The sequence below is a fragment of the Denticeps clupeoides genome, chromosome 19 (genome assembly GCF_900700375.1).
Source record: "Denticeps clupeoides chromosome 19, fDenClu1.1, whole genome shotgun sequence".
NCBI classification, from domain to species: Eukaryota; Metazoa; Chordata; class Actinopteri; order Clupeiformes; family Denticipitidae; genus Denticeps; species Denticeps clupeoides.
Window position 1 is genome coordinate 15447166 of NC_041725.1, and position 17871 is coordinate 15465036.

A 17871-nucleotide genomic window follows, 5' to 3' on the forward strand; every position below is an offset into this window, starting at 1 on the left:
ACACACAAACATAAAGAATCCTTTATTTAATAATTTACTCACACTCACCCAAAATTTGTAATCATTTATAAAATTACGCTCACACATAAAAAAAACAAACAAACTGTAATCGTTTATTTATTCAATTTCTCACATACACAAACAATAACCAAAAATTCCCAGAGGTATATCAATCAGTACGCTACACAATTTACTGAGTGCAAATAATGACAATACAGGCAGCTACGTAAACAATATTTTAATAAGAAAGGCTGGATTACAGAATATATATAAAAAAATAAAAAAACAGTAAAAATGGATCAGCAGTGCGACGTCTCTTGAACTGATAAACCGACATTTTCCACAGGACCCCGGGATAAAGACATGGTCTTCACCGGCACCTCAGTCACCTGCAACACCGCACATGATGGAGGGTTAGGCCTTAAAATGGGGCAAATAATGACTTATGGTGTCATGATTTGACATTTTATTGAGGCAAAACTACTTACAAAACTAGCAAGAAACAAAAGAGAAATAAAAAAAAACATTTAGAATTAATTCTGAGGCTTCTGGAGGTGAAATGAACCGCCTTAACGGACAAGTGAATGTTGTTCTCTCTGATAAGGACGTGGGAGGCCTGTACACACCGATAAGGAGGGACAGGTCACACAATTAGACCCCCCCAATGGTAAAGATGATTAAAACCCACCTTCCAGAAAACAAATTCATGTATTTTGTATTGTACTGTAGTGTATTTGCACTCATACATCCTAAATGATTACTAATTAACACTGCTCAAGGTGAGAAGGTTTAAATGAATTAAAAACATAAATAAACAAAAACACTTTGACCTCAAACAATCAGACATGCTCATAAAAATGAGAAAACAATGTGCCATGTAATCAGCTATTTACTGTAAAAGTGAAGTGCAGGAATAAGAATGGTGAATATTTCACATTGGATCGAAAAGCTTCAGGCATTACGCCACAGGAAATCCGACGGCGAACCAACAAAATCCTGTGCAATAAAAAGCTTGGAAATTGCACAACACTTCACTAGATTTCCAGTTAATGCTCTCAACAAACACATAATTCGTTAGATACCAACTCTTCTTTTTAATATTTTGATCCACCAGATACTTCAACCTTTTAATTTTTTTCCCAATTGAAGTGTAGATGTTAGGTCACATAAAATGTGGGGATGGTTTTGAAATAGCAATAATGGGCAAATAATGGGTGTGTCCAGTTTCTATAGCCACTGTATGTGTGATGTTTACATTTGAGTTCATGCATACACACGTCTTCTTTATCAAGAATGCATATGGTTCTTGATACGCAGGGTAAAGAGCCGCATGTTTACTCCAAGTTCGCTGCAGCTGTACTTACGTCAGCGTCCAACCCTGAGGGTGTGGGTCCTGCGTTCTGCTCAGTCCAGATGTTAGTCCGTTCCGACTCGGAAGGCGATTCCCTGGATGTAAGCTTTGCATCCTTCGAGATCTTTTCTTTTTCAGTGGGCTGGAGATTTTTCTTTTCTACCTCATCCTTCGGGTCCAGAACCGGTTCAGCCCTGGCCCCGTCGTCCAGCATCTCCTCTTCCTCCGTCACAATGAACCCGTTCTCCCTCTGAAAGGAATCAGTGTCATCCTCGCTGTAGACCCTGTCTGCGTTCCTCAGGGTCTCGACATACACCCTGTGTCGGACCTCTTGGTGCTTGGCTGGTCTCCTCTGACGAACGTGAGCTCTTCCTGCATCTCCTCCTCCCAGTCTGTGGACCACAGGTCTCCTAGGCTGTGGTACATCTTCTGCTCCTGTGTCTGATTCTATGTCCTCGTCCTGTAGCTGAGGGACGCGTCGCCGAGACTGGACCTGAGGGGGTCCTGGAGGGTCTCGCCGCCTGCGCTGGAACGGAGCCATGATGCCATGCTGGAAGGCGGCATTGACGCCCCCATAGAAGAACACCTGAGGAAAAAGGCAGGTTGAGTCCGAGCAGGAATTTTAATAAGCCACGTAAGGTCATGAACCAAGGCCATGATGATTAGCAGTGGAAAGGACTGAAAGCATCAACGTTTATAAAGATTGTCATTTTAGTTTTTATTAGTCTTAGTAAGGTCCATAATCATAACGTCTTCTCATTTTAGTCAACGTAAATTAAGAAACTTTTAGTCGTTTTTATTTTGTAAACCATATTAGGTCTCATTTTTATTAGTCGACAATATTGCATGATATATTTTGTTATAGTTTTCATCATGTGACCAGCATTTACATTTCAGTCACATCCAAAAAGGTTCATTGACTAAAGATATTCAGTCATAAATTTAATTGACTAAAACAACACTAGTTTTCAGGGTCAATGCATCTATGATTTAATACATTTAACAATTTAATTTACATTTGAATGAAAAAGGTTTGGGGTTGTCACTCTTACCAGTATAGACAGCACAATGGTAAGAAGTACTGGGATTTGAAGGGTGACGGGCAGGTCCTTGAGGAGGGCTCTCAGAAACTCACTGATGCCCTGGCCAAAGTGCTTCAGAGGCTCCGTGATGAAGGTGGTGAGGGTGACGGAGATGGCCTGCACTCACACAAACACAAAGTTCTGTTTTTGGAAGACACGGTGAAGAGTTGACATTGCGATCCTTTTTTTTTTTTGCAAATCTTTTAGAATATGCATTCAATTTTCTTTTACCAATTGACAGCCCTGCATAATGTTACACTGATCACAAATATAGCTAAATATTTGTTGCTTACAATGGCGGATAGCGCATGAAATACAGTTGGTCATGTATATGCTGGATTGGCATAGTGAAGTCTGTCAGGTTGAAGCCAAACCCTAATTTGCAACAAGCCTGGTAGAACCAGCCTGGCTTCTTCAGTAAACTTGGTTTTAAACAAAACAGGTGTGAGATGGGAAATTCCAGGTCTCCAGCATTTTGTGCTTTATGCTACTTTTATCTCTCAGTTTGGCAAATGGCCTGAGAAGCCATGTCTTGTTGGGGGTGGATGACCACTATCTTCTGTTTGAACAAGGCAGAAACATCAAAGGACAATCTGATTGGTCTATAAAAGAGGTTCTCTTGAAGGTCTTCATTTCCTCCACCCCCCCAGTGGGGTTTCATCCCCAGTGCTGACCTTAGTTGGAGGTACCAGCAAAATGGGGTTGACCATGAGAACCTCATAGTATCTTTTGCAAGGGTCATCCTGAAGGGTCCAGGTGCTTCTAAACCACTCTGTGAAGACAAGAGGACATTAACTGTAACCAACACGCTAAAATTCACCAACACGGCAAACAAACAAATATATATTCCAACCTCGGAGGTTGTCTTTCCAGTCGATTTGTTTCACACCAGTACACTTCTCGTTGATGCTCTCCATCTTTATGATTTGGGTCTGGTGCTCGGCAAAAGCAATCTGAAGACAAAAAAAATGCATTTAGAGATCTCCAAAAGCCGTTTTGACAATGCCTATGTATTGAAGGTAAAAATGGACGCCTGCCTTGTAGAGATAGAACCAGTTCCACACGATGCTGATGAAGAAGCAGATGGCAAACAGTCGTCTGAACTGGACAAACCATGAAACCACAGACCAGAGTTCGGTGCAGATGACCACCACCAGGACAAACACGCTGAGAAAGACCTGGAAAGTACAGAGTTTCCAGGGGATTTCAGATGATTGGAACTAGAACATACAGTACAGGCCAAAAGTTTGGACACACCTTCCCATTCAATGTGTTTTCATGACCATTAAAAGGCATTAAAACTATGAATGAACACATGTGGAGTTATGTACTTAACAAAATGTGGAGACCTGGCATCCACAGTCACCAGACCTGAACCCAATCCAGATGGTTTGGGCTGAGCTTGACCAACAAGTGCTAAACATCTCTGGGAACTCCTTCAAGACTGTTGGAAAACTATTTCAGGTGACGACCTCTTGAAGCTCATCGAGAGAATGCCAAGAGTGTGCAAAGCAGTAATCAGAGCAAAGAAGATAGAATATAAAACATGTTTTCACTTATTTCACCTTTTTTTGTTAAGTACATAACTCCACATGTGTTCATTCATAGTTTTGATGCCTTCAGTGAGAATCTACCAACGTAAATGGTCATGAAAATAAAGAAAACACATTGAATGAGAAGGTGTGTCCAAACTATTGGCCTGTACTGTATATTTCATGATATTAAACATCTAACAGTAACAAAAAAAATGCAATGACAGTAAACACAACTTGAACTTGATCTAATCTGTTGATGTAACAAAAAAAAAATCCTGTGTCATATATTGAGAAAATATTGATTTACCTAAACTGTTTATTGCAGAATTTCCTTATTTTCATCAAACAGGGACATGATGTGTACAGAAAAAGAGATTCTGTTCTCTGAGCAGCAACACAACATTGTTTTCCATCTGGAGATGCTTGTAGCTCATTCATTAAAGTTCAGGAGAGAAAGACACCCAGTTCTTCTAGCACATCTCTACATACCAACACCAACTTTATTCACATTCACTTTCAAATCAGTATTATTTGAGTGTTTTACACAAAATTGTTGGGAAAAGCTTTAATTAGTTTCAGTACAGTACTCAAGATATTAATAATTCTCTTACTGAATGGCAACATAAAAAGCTAAAACAACACTAACAACCTTTCATTGATTTATTGCAGTTGACAACAAGTCACTGAAATGCCATTTCCCAATCACAACCCCTGACCTTTATCAGACAACCTTTTATCATATTTCCTCTAGTATTTAATGATCCACTAGCATGCAGGGTGGTGATCTCAGACTCTTTTTCAGTTCCAGCCCCTCAGCGGTTCAATCGATTTCCTATTGCTATCAGATCTTTCCCATTTACAAGTGTTGATTAAAGACACAACTTTTCAAGAAGTCTATACTGGACTGAATTAACCTAACGTATCGATAAATTTATTCTCTGGACTGTACTTGTGGTGGTGTGTGGCTGATCTTCTCCATTGATGTTAGTCTAGATATACAGGTATGAAGATCAGACATGAACTACAATGAACTGATGCAAAATGTAAATCTTACTTTCAGGACCGTGTCCAGCTCCACGCCAAACGTGTCCTCAAATCGCCACTTCCAGGCCTCGTAATCGTGCGGTTTAAAGTCCACCAGCACTGGGCTGAGGGCATCATCCAGAGCGCCAGTCCTCCAGCTCTCGTCGCCATCGATCAGCTTCTGGATCTCCTCCACGGACTGTTTGGTCAGCTTCACCTTGGCATCGTAGTACTCGCCGCCGGGGTCATCGCCAGGCTGCGGTGGCAAAGCAACAGATTGAACATTTAAAAAAAAAAAAAAAAAACCTCTCGATGCCAGCAAATCCCACGTTTCAATCCAATACTCACCAAGCCAAGTTTTCTGATCTCCTTCAGGAGCTTGGAAAGGAACCTCCTGAAGATCGGGTTGCAATTCGACGCCTGGGAGGCGGACGCGATCCTCCATTTATGGTCCTGAATCTTCAAAGAGACAGAATACAGAGCATGTTGCTGTAGAGTCGGACCTCTTTGGTTCCACGTTGCAAACTGACAGTGGATGTGGACATTGAACTGCCATCTGAATAAATGTGCAGAAAACCCATGGCAAAACGCAGTGCAATTCAGCGAATTGTTATGCTATTGCTTATCCAAAATACTTTGAAATGAACTAAGGATCACATGAGCACTTTGCACACTGAATGGCCAATTGCGGAATGTGACATCAAATTGCATGCTGAGATTGAATATTGCGTTGCCCTTTTAAAATCTTCCACACTCGCCTCCTTCTGCAACCTTTGCACTTTACTGTTGCACTCGTCGACATCCGGACACGGGGCGTCGAGCGCGGGGTCCTGGACGAACTGCCTCCTCCTGGTGGGCACGTTGCCGAAGCTCCTTTCCTTGTGGGGAGACAGAAACGCAAAGCGACGCGATAAAACGTGTAAACGGAAAGCGAAAGCCGCTGGCGGGTCTCCCGAGCACCGGGCCACGCACCTCTGGCGGACTCCGCATCGTCTTGGTCGTCGCGTCGTAGTTGATCATGTCGTACGGGTCTATCCAGTCGTCCTCGTCGCTCTGTCCGCGCGTCAGCAGCGCGGAGCTCAGCGCGAAGACGAAGAGGCAGCCGAGCGCTGCGGGGAACATGTCCATGTCCGTGTCCGTGTTCTTGTTCTTGTTCGTGTTTACTTCTCCCACGGCGCCGTTGCGTTTCCGGTTCATGGTCAGAGCGCGTAGACGAACGGCCCATGAGCTACTTCCGCTTTAAGTCACGTGTTAGAAAGGAATCGTCTGATTGGTTGAAGACGAAACGGCGGCGTCTATAAATGTATATGTGTAATTCTGCTGAAAAGTCGCATTGTGGAATAAAAAGGCTTAATCTGGAAAAAAAAAATTATAAAAAAAAAAATAAAAAAAAACTGATTTAATTAATTAAAAGGGTCTGAAATAATCTGTCTTGTTGGGTAAAAACAATGACCATAAAACAACATTTCACAATAAGTACATTTATATAGCAGAATGCAATAGATTTCACAATAATGAGCTGTATTTCATATTTATTTATTTAATTCAGACCACTTTGGAGTTCCATATTTGATGGCTGAAAAACACACAGATCAGCCAGAACCTTATGAGAAGTGAGTAATTATTGAGTTGGTGCTCTTGCCCTGACACACTGAGGATTGGATTCTGCTTGATGCACCAATCTGTCAGAATCCGAACCTGAAGGTTAAGTATGTAATAACATTACAGCTGATCACTGGATCATACGATTAAGCACCACACCGGTGATCCTCTGCTAACCAGTGGATAACACTGCTGTGAAATGGCTGTTAATTGAGACAGTTAGTTCCAATTTTACCCCTACACTAACAAATAAAAACATTTATAGTGTTAAAGCACAGTAAATTATTTAGATTGTGTATTATTTTTCCTATTTTTCCTCTTCAGGTGGGTCAGTATCACAAAAGCTTGCTATCATTATTATTATTATATAGAGAAAAACCCACAATAGAGCAGTTTCACTTTCAAGTTATTAACAGTCTTTATTATTTTACAGATCAGAACAACGCAATAAAATAAAGCGGCATTACATTCATTGCATGTCATATTTGCCGTCCTTTTGTAAAGTGCCAAACCGACGGGAAACCCCCAACTGTGCTAAAATGTACCAGCAGTTTCCAACTCTGGATTAAAATCACTTGTCTTTTGCCGCATGCTGCTTTAAAAGTCACAGCGGTTGTGCACAGAGATCCACAATGACTACAACAGCACTGGAGATCCAACATCAGAGGACAGATACACACCTTTAACCGAAATGGAACGTGAATGGTTGTACGAGCGATTCTATTGGGAAACCCTGTGCCGTTGCTCTAAACAGACCGACAGCATGCTCAAGTGTGCATTTTGGTCAAAAGTGATCAGGTGACATTTTGCTAATTCACTGAAAGTGGTGTGCGCACCGTGACCCGACAACAGACTCAAAGTGCAAAATACAACACAGCTGCCACCGACCGTGGAAACATTTATCCAAGGCACAACTACTTCACTCTAATTTAACACTATGCCTGACTTATCAACTCCTTCTTAAAAGCAAGCAGTACGCGCTCGGCTCCAGCTCAGCATATTGCGTTCGTCAACGGACCCGTGCCAGATCTGGATCAGGCAAAATGGGCTACATGCAAAGCACAAAACAGCATTAAAGCATTAACAGTGTTACCATGTGGCCAAAATTAAAAACTAGATTTCAGTCTTTCATCCTCCTTCTCTCGCAGGAACAAGCACACACACAGAATTTTACCCCCCTCTGTCTCTCAGGGGTTGCGGGCCCAGAGCGTGACTGTCCTGTCTGCTGAAGAAGACAGGAAGGAGAGGTCCTCCGGGTGCCACCGGCACTGAATCACCTTATCCCAGTGCTCGCCCACTACGGTCAGTGGAAGCGGCTTGGTCAAGTCACCTACGAACGGCGAGTTATGGTCATTTAAAAAAAATAAATATTTATATCTCATAAATGCACACCCCCAAACCAGCACTTTTCTTTTCCTCTTTCACCTTGCAAGTCCGCGATTTTGACGCTGTTGTCGTAGGAACCGGTGAGCAGGTAGTGAGCGCCGGGGGAGAAGCGCACAGACCGCACGTCACTGGAATGGGGGCGGTACGTCTGCACGGTCCGTCCGCCTCTGATGTCATACAGCATGCAGCTGCTGTCCTCCTGCCCGGTTGCTAGGAGACGGCTGCTGGGGTCCACCGCAACCGACGCTACTGCGCTGCCTTCAGGACGAAAAAGACAATATATTTATAATAGTTAAATATTAAAAACCTGCTACATGCACACACTACCTCTTATGCTTAGAAAATATGATATATTATTGCAGTTACATTGCTATGTGCTGTTTGCACTATTTTTACTTTGCACCTTTATTATTAATTTCACCAGTTTAGCGCTGCCTGTCTGTCATTCTTCTTGCCTACAAGTTTTTGTTAAATGATCCTCATGCTCACTCCGGAGAAACGTTTAAATTCACACCTGATCCATGCAGTGATGTTCCCACAACTCGCACGCAGCTGGGAACCCTCAGATCCCAGAAGCGCACGGTCTTATCCTGCGAGCCAGACGCAACCAACCAGCCCCCCCACGTGTACAGGGACAGGATGTGTCCTGAAAATCCAACACAACAGACAGAACTGTCAAAAGAGCCCAGAGGCAGGATGAGCCCAAGCCTATCGGAGTGGGTCTGACGTTTGTCGAAATTCAAGGTGATTGTGGTACCAGTGTGCCCGCTGAGCGCGTGGAGGCCCTGGCCTCTCTGGCAGTCGGTGGTGTAGATGTTGCAGTCTCCGGCTCCGGCGCTGATCAGGATGGCCCCTCCGCTCTCGGGCCCCTCCATGAAGGCCAGGTCTCGGATGGTGCCGTCGTGCATGCTGAACTCCAGGTCAGGCCCTGTGTTCGAAACCGTGGTTTTACTGGACGCAGTTCTATCGGCAGTGCTTCAGATAAACCCCAAGTTACGGCAATGTTGCGTAGCGCGCTCTGTGTTTTCTACGATGGAACAGAATCATCTTCATGTCACGTGGTGGATCCACAAAAATGACTCAGCAGCACTTTGCCTTATGATCCTGTAGATGGTGGCAATTCTCAACAGCAAAAACTGTCACTGTTAGACATGTATTAACATTTATATTTATAGCATTTTTCAGACGCCCTTATCCAGAGCGAGTAGTCACAGGGACGTTCCCCCCTGGAGACTTGCTAAGGGACACAATGGTAGTAAGGGGGGTTTGATCCTCGGACATTCTGGTTTATCAACTCAGGAGTAGTAAGTCTGTGATGTACAAATGCAGTTGGTCAACACAAATAATCACCAATAATTTCTAATAGTTGTCTTTCTATTTCTACGGACGCTATTTGTTAGTGTTCGTTATTTGTTGGAATTGCATGGGTTGATTATCATGCTTATACCATTATCGTATTTTTGTTAAATTGAAATTAATATAACTGGAAGACTTTGGGGGGAAAAAGAACTGGAAAAGTAATAATGTCCATGTTGTTCTGTTCTGCACATGAATGGAAGGGGTCGTGGGAGGGGCGGCTTCACCTGTGGCGTTGCATGTGTCGGCGTTAAAAGGCAGCACCTTCACACATTTGTCATTGGATCCGGTGGCCAGCAGCTGTCCTGAGTGACTCCAAGCCACACAGTAGATTGAGCCCTTGTGATGCTTTATTCGCTTGAAGCAAACCTCAGGCTGATTTATCTGACCCGAGCCGCTGCAAGGGGAGAAAGTAGAGGAACAAATTGTGCAACATAAGCATCCGAGCAAACATAACCCGGCTATTTAATATTTCCTATAAAAGAAAACTGGCCACGTAAAACTGTGCAAAAAGAAATAAAGCAATTCATGAACACAAACCTTGTACTGAGATCCTCTGGGTACACACACACCCGTAGGGTCTTGGAGTTTGAGCCGATGGCATATACGGTCCCAGAAGGGTGGAAGGCGACAGCGCGTATGGCCTGTGTGTCTTCCAGAGTAGTCACTGCTCTGAACTGAGATTTGGACTGCACATCCTGCACACACACATATATATATATATATATATACACACACACACACACACAAACACACACACACACACACACACACACATATATGTGCCATTTTTACAAACCTCCCCCCAATGTTAGCATATTTGGGGATGTAGGTATGGTGCAAATTATAATATCTGTACAAGAAAATCTGTGCACAGCGCGGATTAAATTGATTGGAATAATGCCTTATCTGGAGTGTGGCCCAGAACTCAAATTTCATGAAAATTCAGAACATGTGATGGTACGCCTACTTGTGTGCTCATTGTAATATCAATAATCTCTTGACCTCTTGACCTGTCCTTTGAATTGCAGAATCGTCACTCTTCCGTGTCGCTTGGGGGACCTTTTCCATCTTCGCTCTGCAACACAAAACACAGACAATATTACAAGAATATTGTAAGGACAATTCAATAGTCCATCGCCCTTTCAGAATATTTGATTGAAATGAAAAGACGCTACTTTTGTATCAAAAGGTCCGAACCTCTGGGACACTAGAACCGGAGACTCGTCGAGTGATGGTATGTTCCTTCCACCTCCTTTTTGAGGGGTGCTGCTCGCCACGCTGGGTGCTTGCCCCTCGGGAGTCTGGGTGGCACCTGGAGTTGGAACGGTGGCATCTGACTGGGCCGCGGTGCCGTTACACTGCTGGCTGATGGACTGCATGTCCTCTCCCAGGTTCTCCACCCCCATGCTGAACTCCTCCAACTTTTGGATGGACCTGCAAGCACAGAGGAGCTCAACTGACACAAACTTCCTTCCTTTTTTTTTCCGTGAGACGGACCTGTTGAGGAACTTCTCTGTGAGGTTGTGCTGGATGTCAGGCTGCTCCTGCTGCCGGACCCCGCCCTCCAGCAGCATCTGCTGGTAGAACTGCCGCTGCTGCTGCTTCTGCTCCAGGTGCTGGCGCACACGGAGGCGCTGGCGCTGGTACTCCAGCAGCTGCTCGGTCGAGTTCACACCTGCCTGAGGGCCAATCACAAGGAGGACAGAATGAATGGACAGTCTCCTGTCCTACTGTATAGGCTGATAGTAGTTGATGCAATGACTGGTCCTCTGTATCTAGATGGTCTGGGCTACCATGAGCAATCAAGGTTGATGTGTTACCTCAGCCTTTTCAGCAGAGCATGAAGGTCCACCATCCTTCCCTGGGGCTAATGGTGGTCGAGGAGTGGTAGGGCTCCCTGAAACCTGGGTGTGAGACCTATATTCACCAGGACAAAGAACGAAAAAAACGTGCACAATTTCGCAACTCAAGTTTAACCCCAAGTTTAGCTAGTAAACGTTAGAAAACGCCCCAAATACAAAATACAGTACAGGTCAAAAGTTTGGACACACCTTCTCATTCAATGTGCTTTCTTTATTTTCATGACCATTTACGTTGGTAGATTCTCACTGAAGGCATCAAAACTATGTGGAACATGTGGAGTTATGTACTTAACAAAAAAAACTGAAAACATGTTTTATCTTCTAGTTTCTTCAAAATAGCCGCCCTTTGCTCTGATTCCTGCTTTGCACACTCTTGGCATTCTCTCGATGAGCTTCAAGAAGTCATCACCTGAAATGGTTCAACAGTTTTGAAGGAGTTCCCAGAGGTGTTTAGCACTTGTTGGCCCCTTTGCCTTCACTCTGCGGTCCAGCTCACCCCAAACCATCTGGACTGGGTTCAGGTCCGGTGACTGTGGAGGCCAGGTCTCCACTTTTTGTTAAGTACATAACTCCACATGTGTTCATTCATAGTTTTGATGCCTTCAGTGAGAATCTACCAACGTAAATGGTCACGAAAATAAAGAAAACACATTGAATGAGAAGGTGTGTTCAAACGTATGGACTGTACTGTATATTTAAACAGCCTAATATTTAATCCCCCCTGGCCGGCTTATTATATGCCAATATTAGGAACGCTGGAGGAGCAAGGTTGTAAACTATGTGTGACTATCCTGATGGCTGACTCTGCAGACATCTCTTAATCGCAGCCCCGGGTTAACTAACGGAGCAGCAGCGTCGCCGCCTAATGGGATTACTCGAGCTAAGATCTACCATATGGCCAATTTCACTAACTTGACATAAAGCCCCCGGTTTGGAACCTACATGTTTAAACCGACTCCCTTTACATGCTTCCACATGAGTAATGATATTAAAATTTACATCGACGGAAGGGAAGCGTCCAATGTGTCCAAGAGGGGAGAAGGTCCGTAATAACCTCTTTAATCGGTTTGATTTAGAATTTATGCCATTGCATATTTGTGTCCCTATGATTTTCTAAACTCATCTGGTACAACCATACCGAGCAGGAACCAAGAGGCGGAGCTAAAGACCCAAAAGACTTCTGATTCGTCAAACTCAATTCTGCCCAAACGAGTTTTTTGGCAGTTCTCGCTCCCACATCTTGCCATCACCCACAAACAGGTAATCATGACCACGAGTCACAGAGAGAAGCAACGTCATCAGGGACACTGGTGGAGTAGGAACGCCACCTTCTTCAACTTACTGTACTGACGGGGAGACAAGAGCAAATTCCACGCGGTGGAAAACCTATACGACCGGAAAACCTAATACAAGGATATTTAAAATAAGCATTACCTGTCTGGACAGTCCTGGAAGACGCTGTTCTCCAACAGGCTTCGTGTGAAATTGTGGCCACCAAAGTTAGCGAACGAGTGCGACATTGCGCTCTTGATGTTGCCCTCCGCTTCCTTCTTCTCCTTCCCCGAGAGTCCGTAGGACAGACCGTCCAGGGCGGGGTTGAGGGATCGGGTCATGTACGTGTCGGCTGAATGCGGCCGCCGGAGCGGCGAGGCCGGGCAGGGAGAGAGCTTGCTCATGAGCGGCGTGAGGAGGTCAGCGTGACCGGCCCTGGCCGGCTTCACCAGCCGGTCCACGTGGAGGTTGAGCATCTTCTGCTCAAACGCGCAGGAGAAGACGTTGGACGGGAGGTTCTGCAGCCACGAGAGCAGGCTGAGGTCCAGGTCGTTGCATCCGTTACCGCAGAGCACGTCGATGCCCAGCAGCACCTCGCCCTCGGTGATCTCCTCGCCCGTGGCCTTGCTCTGGCAGAACTCAACGCAGCACTCGTACAGGACGCCCTTCATCAGCAGCTGGAAGAGGCGGTTGCCGGTGGCCTTGAAGCCCGCCTCGCTCAGCTTGCGGTCGGCCGGGATGAACTCGGCGACCATGCCGCAGACCTCGTCGAAGCAGTGCACCCGCGCCGTGCTGGGGTTCCAGTCCTTGAACTCTGTGTGGTGGGTGAGGCGGGGCAGCGTGAGCAGCAGGCAGAGTTTGCTGTAGTCTTCTTTGGACGGGCAGAACTCCTCCAGGGTGTTGAGGCACTTCACCGCCTCCTGCATGGTCGTCTCCAGCTGAGGAAAAAACGTCCACACTTCAATTTCAGCGAATGCCGCATACCGTTGGACAGCAGAATTTCGATCTGCTCTGAAACTTCACGGGTTCCTCATGCTACAGCCGAAGGCGGGCGGCATACGAGACATACGCTCGTTCCTTCCTCATCACGGCACAAACAATCGCCATGCGGTGCTCGACTGCTCCATTTACATTTGTAGCATTTACCAGACGCCCTTATCCAGAGCCACTTACAATCAGTAGTTACGGGGACAGTCCCCCCCTGGAGACACTCAGGGTTATGTGTCTTGCTCAGGGACACGATGGTAGTAAGTGGGGTTCGAACCTGGGTCTCTTGGTTCACAGGCGAGTGTGTTACCCGCTAGGCTATTACCACACTTGTGGGGTGCTTCAGCCGGGTTATTTGGGGGAAATTGCCCTCGCAACGCATCAAATCTCCCACTCACGTTCTGGGGCTCTTCGGCAGCAGACATGGCGTTGTTAACGCACAGCGCTTCCAGAAACTTCTGCTTCAGGATAACGTACCGGAACCTGTAGGGGGTAGCAACAGGGGTCCCAAAAGTAAATGTAAAGTGAAGTGATTGTCACATGTGATACACAGCAGCACAGCACACAGTGCACACAGTGAAATCTGTCCTCTGCATTTAACCCATCACCCTTGGTGAGCAGTGGGCAGCCATGACAGGCGCCCGGGGAGCAGTGTGTGGGGACGGTGCTTTGCTCAGTGGCACCTCAGTGGCACCTTGGCAGATCGGGATTCAAACCGGCAACCTTTCGATTACGGGGCCGCTTCCTTAACCGCTAGGCCACCACTGGCCCAAAAGGGCAGTGAACATGAGTGAAAACCACTGCTGGAGGAAAGGGAACCGCACCTCTTTTTCTCAAACTTGTCCATGCACTCCAGCGGCTGGATGAACTGCAGAACCTCGTCCCACTGGCCGTCCAAGACAAGTTGCCTGCGTGGGGCGGGAAGGAGGGGGTCAGTGCGTGGGATCCCGTTTCGGGGCTCAGAACCTCGGCACGACGGGCGTGTTTGAAACGGGCCTTCACCTCAGGAACAGCATGTCGTCCGAGTACAGGCCGTTGATGACGCCGCTCTCCTTCTCCAGGGCCAGCATGCTGATGTGCAGCTTCTTGCAGTTGAGGAAGTCCAGGATCAGCTTGATGATCTCCACCTCTTTGACGTTGATGGTCTCCTCGGCTGTCATGGTGTCGGCGTCCTGCAAGGGCCAAGCCACAAGATGCGTGATGAGATGAAAAAAACTAAATGTCACGTGCTCCAGGACTAACAAAGAACCATCAAGAAGAAAGAAAATATTTCTGGAGCTTAAAACGACGGAATCGATGCGTGCCCGGCTGCTGAAGTCCCGTACCTGGACGTGTCCGCGTCCCTGCTCTCCTCCTCCCCGTCTTACCGCGTTTAATGTTCGACGAATCGATGCTTTCTTTCTTTCTTTATTATTTTAAAAACGGTAAAAAAAAAAAACGGAGACGACCGGCCGACGCCGCGACTCATGCCGCAATGCATCACGGCCACGCTGCAGGCGTGGATCGGGGACGGGAAGGCGATCGCCGTCTACTGCCGTGGGTGGTAACCCTGCGCCAGGCGACACCCCGGCCACCCCAGTAAACAGGACAAACGGGACTCACCTCTGCGGGTCTCGGCTGCGCGTAAAACGCGTCTGCTGCTCCGCCACCGACGCGGCCCCGCCCTCCCCACGCCGGGCTCGGTTATCATCATTTTAATTCAGTATAATTACGCGCGAAGCGACAAGCAAACACAGTACAGGCCAAGAAGTTTGGACACACCTTCTCATTCAACGTGTTTTCTTTATTTTCATGACCATTTAGATTGGAAGATTCTCACTGAAGGCATCAAAACTATGAATGAACACATGTGGAGTTATGTACTTAACAAAAAGGGGAGAGCTGGCCTCCACAGTCACCGGACCTGAACCCAATCGAGATGGTTTGGGGTGAGCTGGACCGCAGAGTGAAGGTAAAGGGACCAACAAGTGCTAAACACCTCTGGGAACTCCTTCAAGACTGTTGGAAAACCATTTCAGGTGACAACCTCTTGAAGCTCATCGAGAGAATGCCAAGAGTGTGCAAAGCAGTAATCAGAGCAAAGAAACTAGAATATAAAACATGTTTTCAGTTATTTCAAGTACATAACTCCACATGTGTTCATTCATGATGCCTTCAGTTAGAATCTACAAATGTAAATGGTCATGAAAATAAAGAAAACACTTTGAATGAGAAGGTGTGTCCAAACTTTTAGCCTGTACTGTACCTCTATGTTACATATACCCAGGGAATATTATAAAATTGGTGACATCAGTTTAAATGAAAGACACACTCACCAAAAATGCTATATTAATTGAATCATTTGTTTAATCTCCTCTGGATGGTGTTTAGGTCGTGCATAATTAAATCAGTTTCTTGATGGTGAATACTGGTCAGGAAAACAGACACCGTGGCTGTGGCCATGCGAACTTTATTTGAATGCAAAAGGACAAAAAATAAAATAAAAATAAATCCTGATGGCAAATGATCTGACAGCTCACTGTACAACATCCCACCAGAACACAGCATTCATGTCGGCTTTAAAACAGCCAAAAATGTGACAAATGCAACAGCTGATCAGACAAGAAGACCTTTCTACATAATACATAATAACTTTCTTCTTCGGATACTGTACACATTTCAAATTTCTTTCCCCCTCCTGGCAGACACACAACACTTCTTTTGGCAAGTCTGCAGATGAGAGCACCGGGACGAGGACCGTGGACGTTGGCTGGACAGGGAAACGCTGAAGACGAACGGAAGAGGGATGTTTTCACGTGACTAACAAGTTTCTACCCGTAACCAGAGGTCAAGGTACCCACCATCTCCCTTCACGCCGGAGGATACCACCAAACCATATAGTGCTAAAAATATCTATTAACAAAACACACACAATAAGTTAAAATGCTTTTTTTTTTTAATGCTCATTTCACTTATTTCACCTTTCGTCCAAACCATGTTAACATCATGTGGCATTTTTTGATTTTCTTCAGTGAGACGTACGATGGGACAGCAGCCACACGAGAGCAAGTAAAGAAGAAAAAGCCAGCAAGGCCATGGAGACGTGGATAAAGCAAGTAAACGAAGCCATACACTGTACCATTCAACTGCGTCTTTGTAAAATCACTAAAGCCCATTGTTCCCCACCTACAGTCAAAGTTTGCATTAGCTACAATCACACGGTGTCGTGTTTTATGCTTGTTGCCGTTTGGAATTTCATCCATAAGGTTTTAAGTGAACCTACGAACACTTTGCGTGTGCACACTGCTCATCTTAGAACATCTTGTGCCCTATCAGTGGAAAAAAAGAAACACACACACAGACACACTCCCCTTTACAATTCACATACCTGCTGTGAACCAGTGGCACAATTTTTCATTAAAATGCAAATAATAATAATAAAAAAATAATAATAATTAAAAAAAAAAAAAAAAAAAAAAGATTATGAAGGAACCATTTTATTCTGAAACTCATATTGAAACCACTAAAACAAGAGGGTGGGGTAGTGTTGCCCGCATACCCCCCCAAAACAAACAAAAAATGCAACCATTCAGAGACTAGCTTTACAGTCACATCAGTACGCTCACGTACAAAAACAAGCATAAGGCCACACATTTACAGATATGCAGAACAGACGTAGGACATTCAGTGCTTTAGTGTACCGTAGGAAATGTCACGCCGTCCGTATTTTTCCCTTTCGTTTGGCACGTCTGAAGGAGACAATGATTAAAAAAAAAATGTAAATAAAAACATACACACAAAAACCTGCGTGCTGCAATGAAATGACTGAGAATCCGACAATCGCTGGTTCTAAGCACATGAGTGAAACTCACGAGTGAATTGAGTGTCCTACATTCCAGTTGTGCATAATAGCGCAGGTGCGTTTACCCCTTTGTACTGTTCACGCTCGGAGGAAATAGAAAAAGGGAGAGATCTAAAGTGGAGGATGTACGGAGTGTGAGCTGCAGTGGGTACAACAAAGTGCAAAACGAACAGAGAACCCACGAAATGGAAAAAAGAGAGAGAGGCGAAACTACGATTTGGCGGGCAACGCCTTTTTGGGTGTTCCTGGCTTCTTGGTTTGCCACAGGTGGCTGTGGATGGTGATGGCGTCGACGCTGGCTGACATGGTCTTTGCCGGGATTTGGCTGAACTGCTTCCGGTCGGAGTTGTATTTGTACAGCCCGTCAATCATTTTCCGGCTGACGCTCTTCGGCCCGATCCCGGTCAGCTTCGCGATCTCCTCCGACTCCGGGCAGTAGGTATAGAGCGAGCGGAACTGGCAGCCGGAGTCTCGGAACAGGATCAGGAAACTGTTGGCCTCAGACTTCTCCATTTCCTACATGGTGAGAAGATGCCATTTTATGAGATGCGTGGCCAAAATAGCTTGGAAA

At 45.5% G+C, this 17871-nt stretch overlaps 3 protein-coding genes across 9 annotated transcripts in view; all 3 read right to left on the minus strand.

Annotated features, from left to right (window-relative positions):
- Positions 1-223: 223 nt before the first annotated feature.
- clcc1 (chloride channel CLIC-like 1) lies at positions 224-6213 on the minus strand. The gene is made up of 10 exons (XM_028961986.1): positions 5964-6213; positions 5750-5869; positions 5340-5450; positions 5023-5247; positions 3471-3611; positions 3287-3386; positions 3108-3205; positions 2404-2550; positions 1365-1937; positions 224-389 (listed from the first exon to the last, which is right to left on the minus strand). The coding sequence occupies exons 1-10, from the start codon at positions 6186-6188 to the stop codon at positions 300-302; spliced, it is 1830 nt and encodes a 609-aa protein (XP_028817819.1). The 5' UTR covers positions 6189-6213; the 3' UTR covers positions 224-299.
- A 773-nt stretch (positions 6214-6986) lies between these two features.
- Positions 6987-15142, minus strand: wdr47b (WD repeat domain 47b). 3 transcript variants are annotated; one of them, XM_028961854.1, is made up of 15 exons: positions 14785-15048; positions 14462-14631; positions 14284-14367; positions 13858-13942; positions 12635-13410; positions 11159-11255; positions 10836-11017; positions 10536-10772; positions 10341-10413; positions 9876-10033; positions 9563-9732; positions 8737-8907; positions 8494-8625; positions 8019-8237; positions 6987-7923 (listed from the first exon to the last, which is right to left on the minus strand). In XM_028961854.1, the coding sequence occupies exons 2-15, from the start codon at positions 14617-14619 to the stop codon at positions 7781-7783; spliced, it is 2685 nt and encodes an 894-aa protein (XP_028817687.1). In that variant the 5' UTR covers positions 14620-14631; positions 14785-15048; the 3' UTR covers positions 6987-7780. The 3 variants fall into 3 exon arrangements, with proteins under 3 accessions (XP_028817687.1, XP_028817686.1, XP_028817685.1); XM_028961853.1 differs by lacking the exon at positions 14785-15048 and adding an exon at positions 15062-15142 and having other exon boundaries at positions 10536-11017; XM_028961852.1 differs by having other exon boundaries at positions 10536-11017.
- A 750-nt stretch (positions 15143-15892) lies between these two features.
- The window catches only part of camsap2a (calmodulin regulated spectrin-associated protein family, member 2a), a 30186-nt gene continuing 28207 nt past the window's right edge, over positions 15893-17871 (minus strand). For all 5 annotated transcript variants that reach the window (XM_028961729.1, XM_028961727.1, XM_028961731.1 and 2 more), the window contains one exon: positions 15893-17816. In XM_028961729.1, coding sequence (XP_028817562.1) covers positions 17511-17816 — 306 coding nt within the window. In that variant the 3' untranslated portion in view covers positions 15893-17510. The remainder of the gene's footprint in view (positions 17817-17871) is intronic.

What these genes read in the sequence shown, in the direction of transcription:
- clcc1 (XM_028961986.1), bottom strand. Translation starts at nt 6,188, where the DNA reads ATGAACCGGAAACGCAACGGCGCCGTGGGAGAAGTAAACACGAACAAG. An exon ending in CGATGCGGAGTCCGCCAGAG is followed by an intron (nt 5,870 to 5,963) that starts GTGCGTGGCCCG and finishes TCTCCCCACAAG; the next exon opens with GAAAGGAGCTTCGGCAACGT. An exon ending in AGCTGGACACGGTCCTGAAA is followed by an intron (nt 3,612 to 5,022) that starts GTAAGATTTACA and finishes TGTACTTTCCAG; the next exon opens with GTCTTTCTCAGCGTGTTTGT.
- wdr47b (XM_028961853.1), bottom strand. Translation starts at nt 14,619, where the DNA reads ATGACAGCCGAGGAGACCATCAACGTCAAAGAGGTGGAGATCATCAAG. An exon ending in GACAAGTTTGAGAAAAAGAG is followed by an intron (nt 13,943 to 14,283) that starts GTGCGGTTCCCT and finishes TACCCCCTACAG; the next exon opens with GTTCCGGTACGTTATCCTGA. An exon ending in CAAAATCGCGGACTTGCAAG is followed by an intron (nt 7,924 to 8,018) that starts GTGAAAGAGGAA and finishes CGCCGTTCGTAG; the next exon opens with GTGACTTGACCAAGCCGCTT.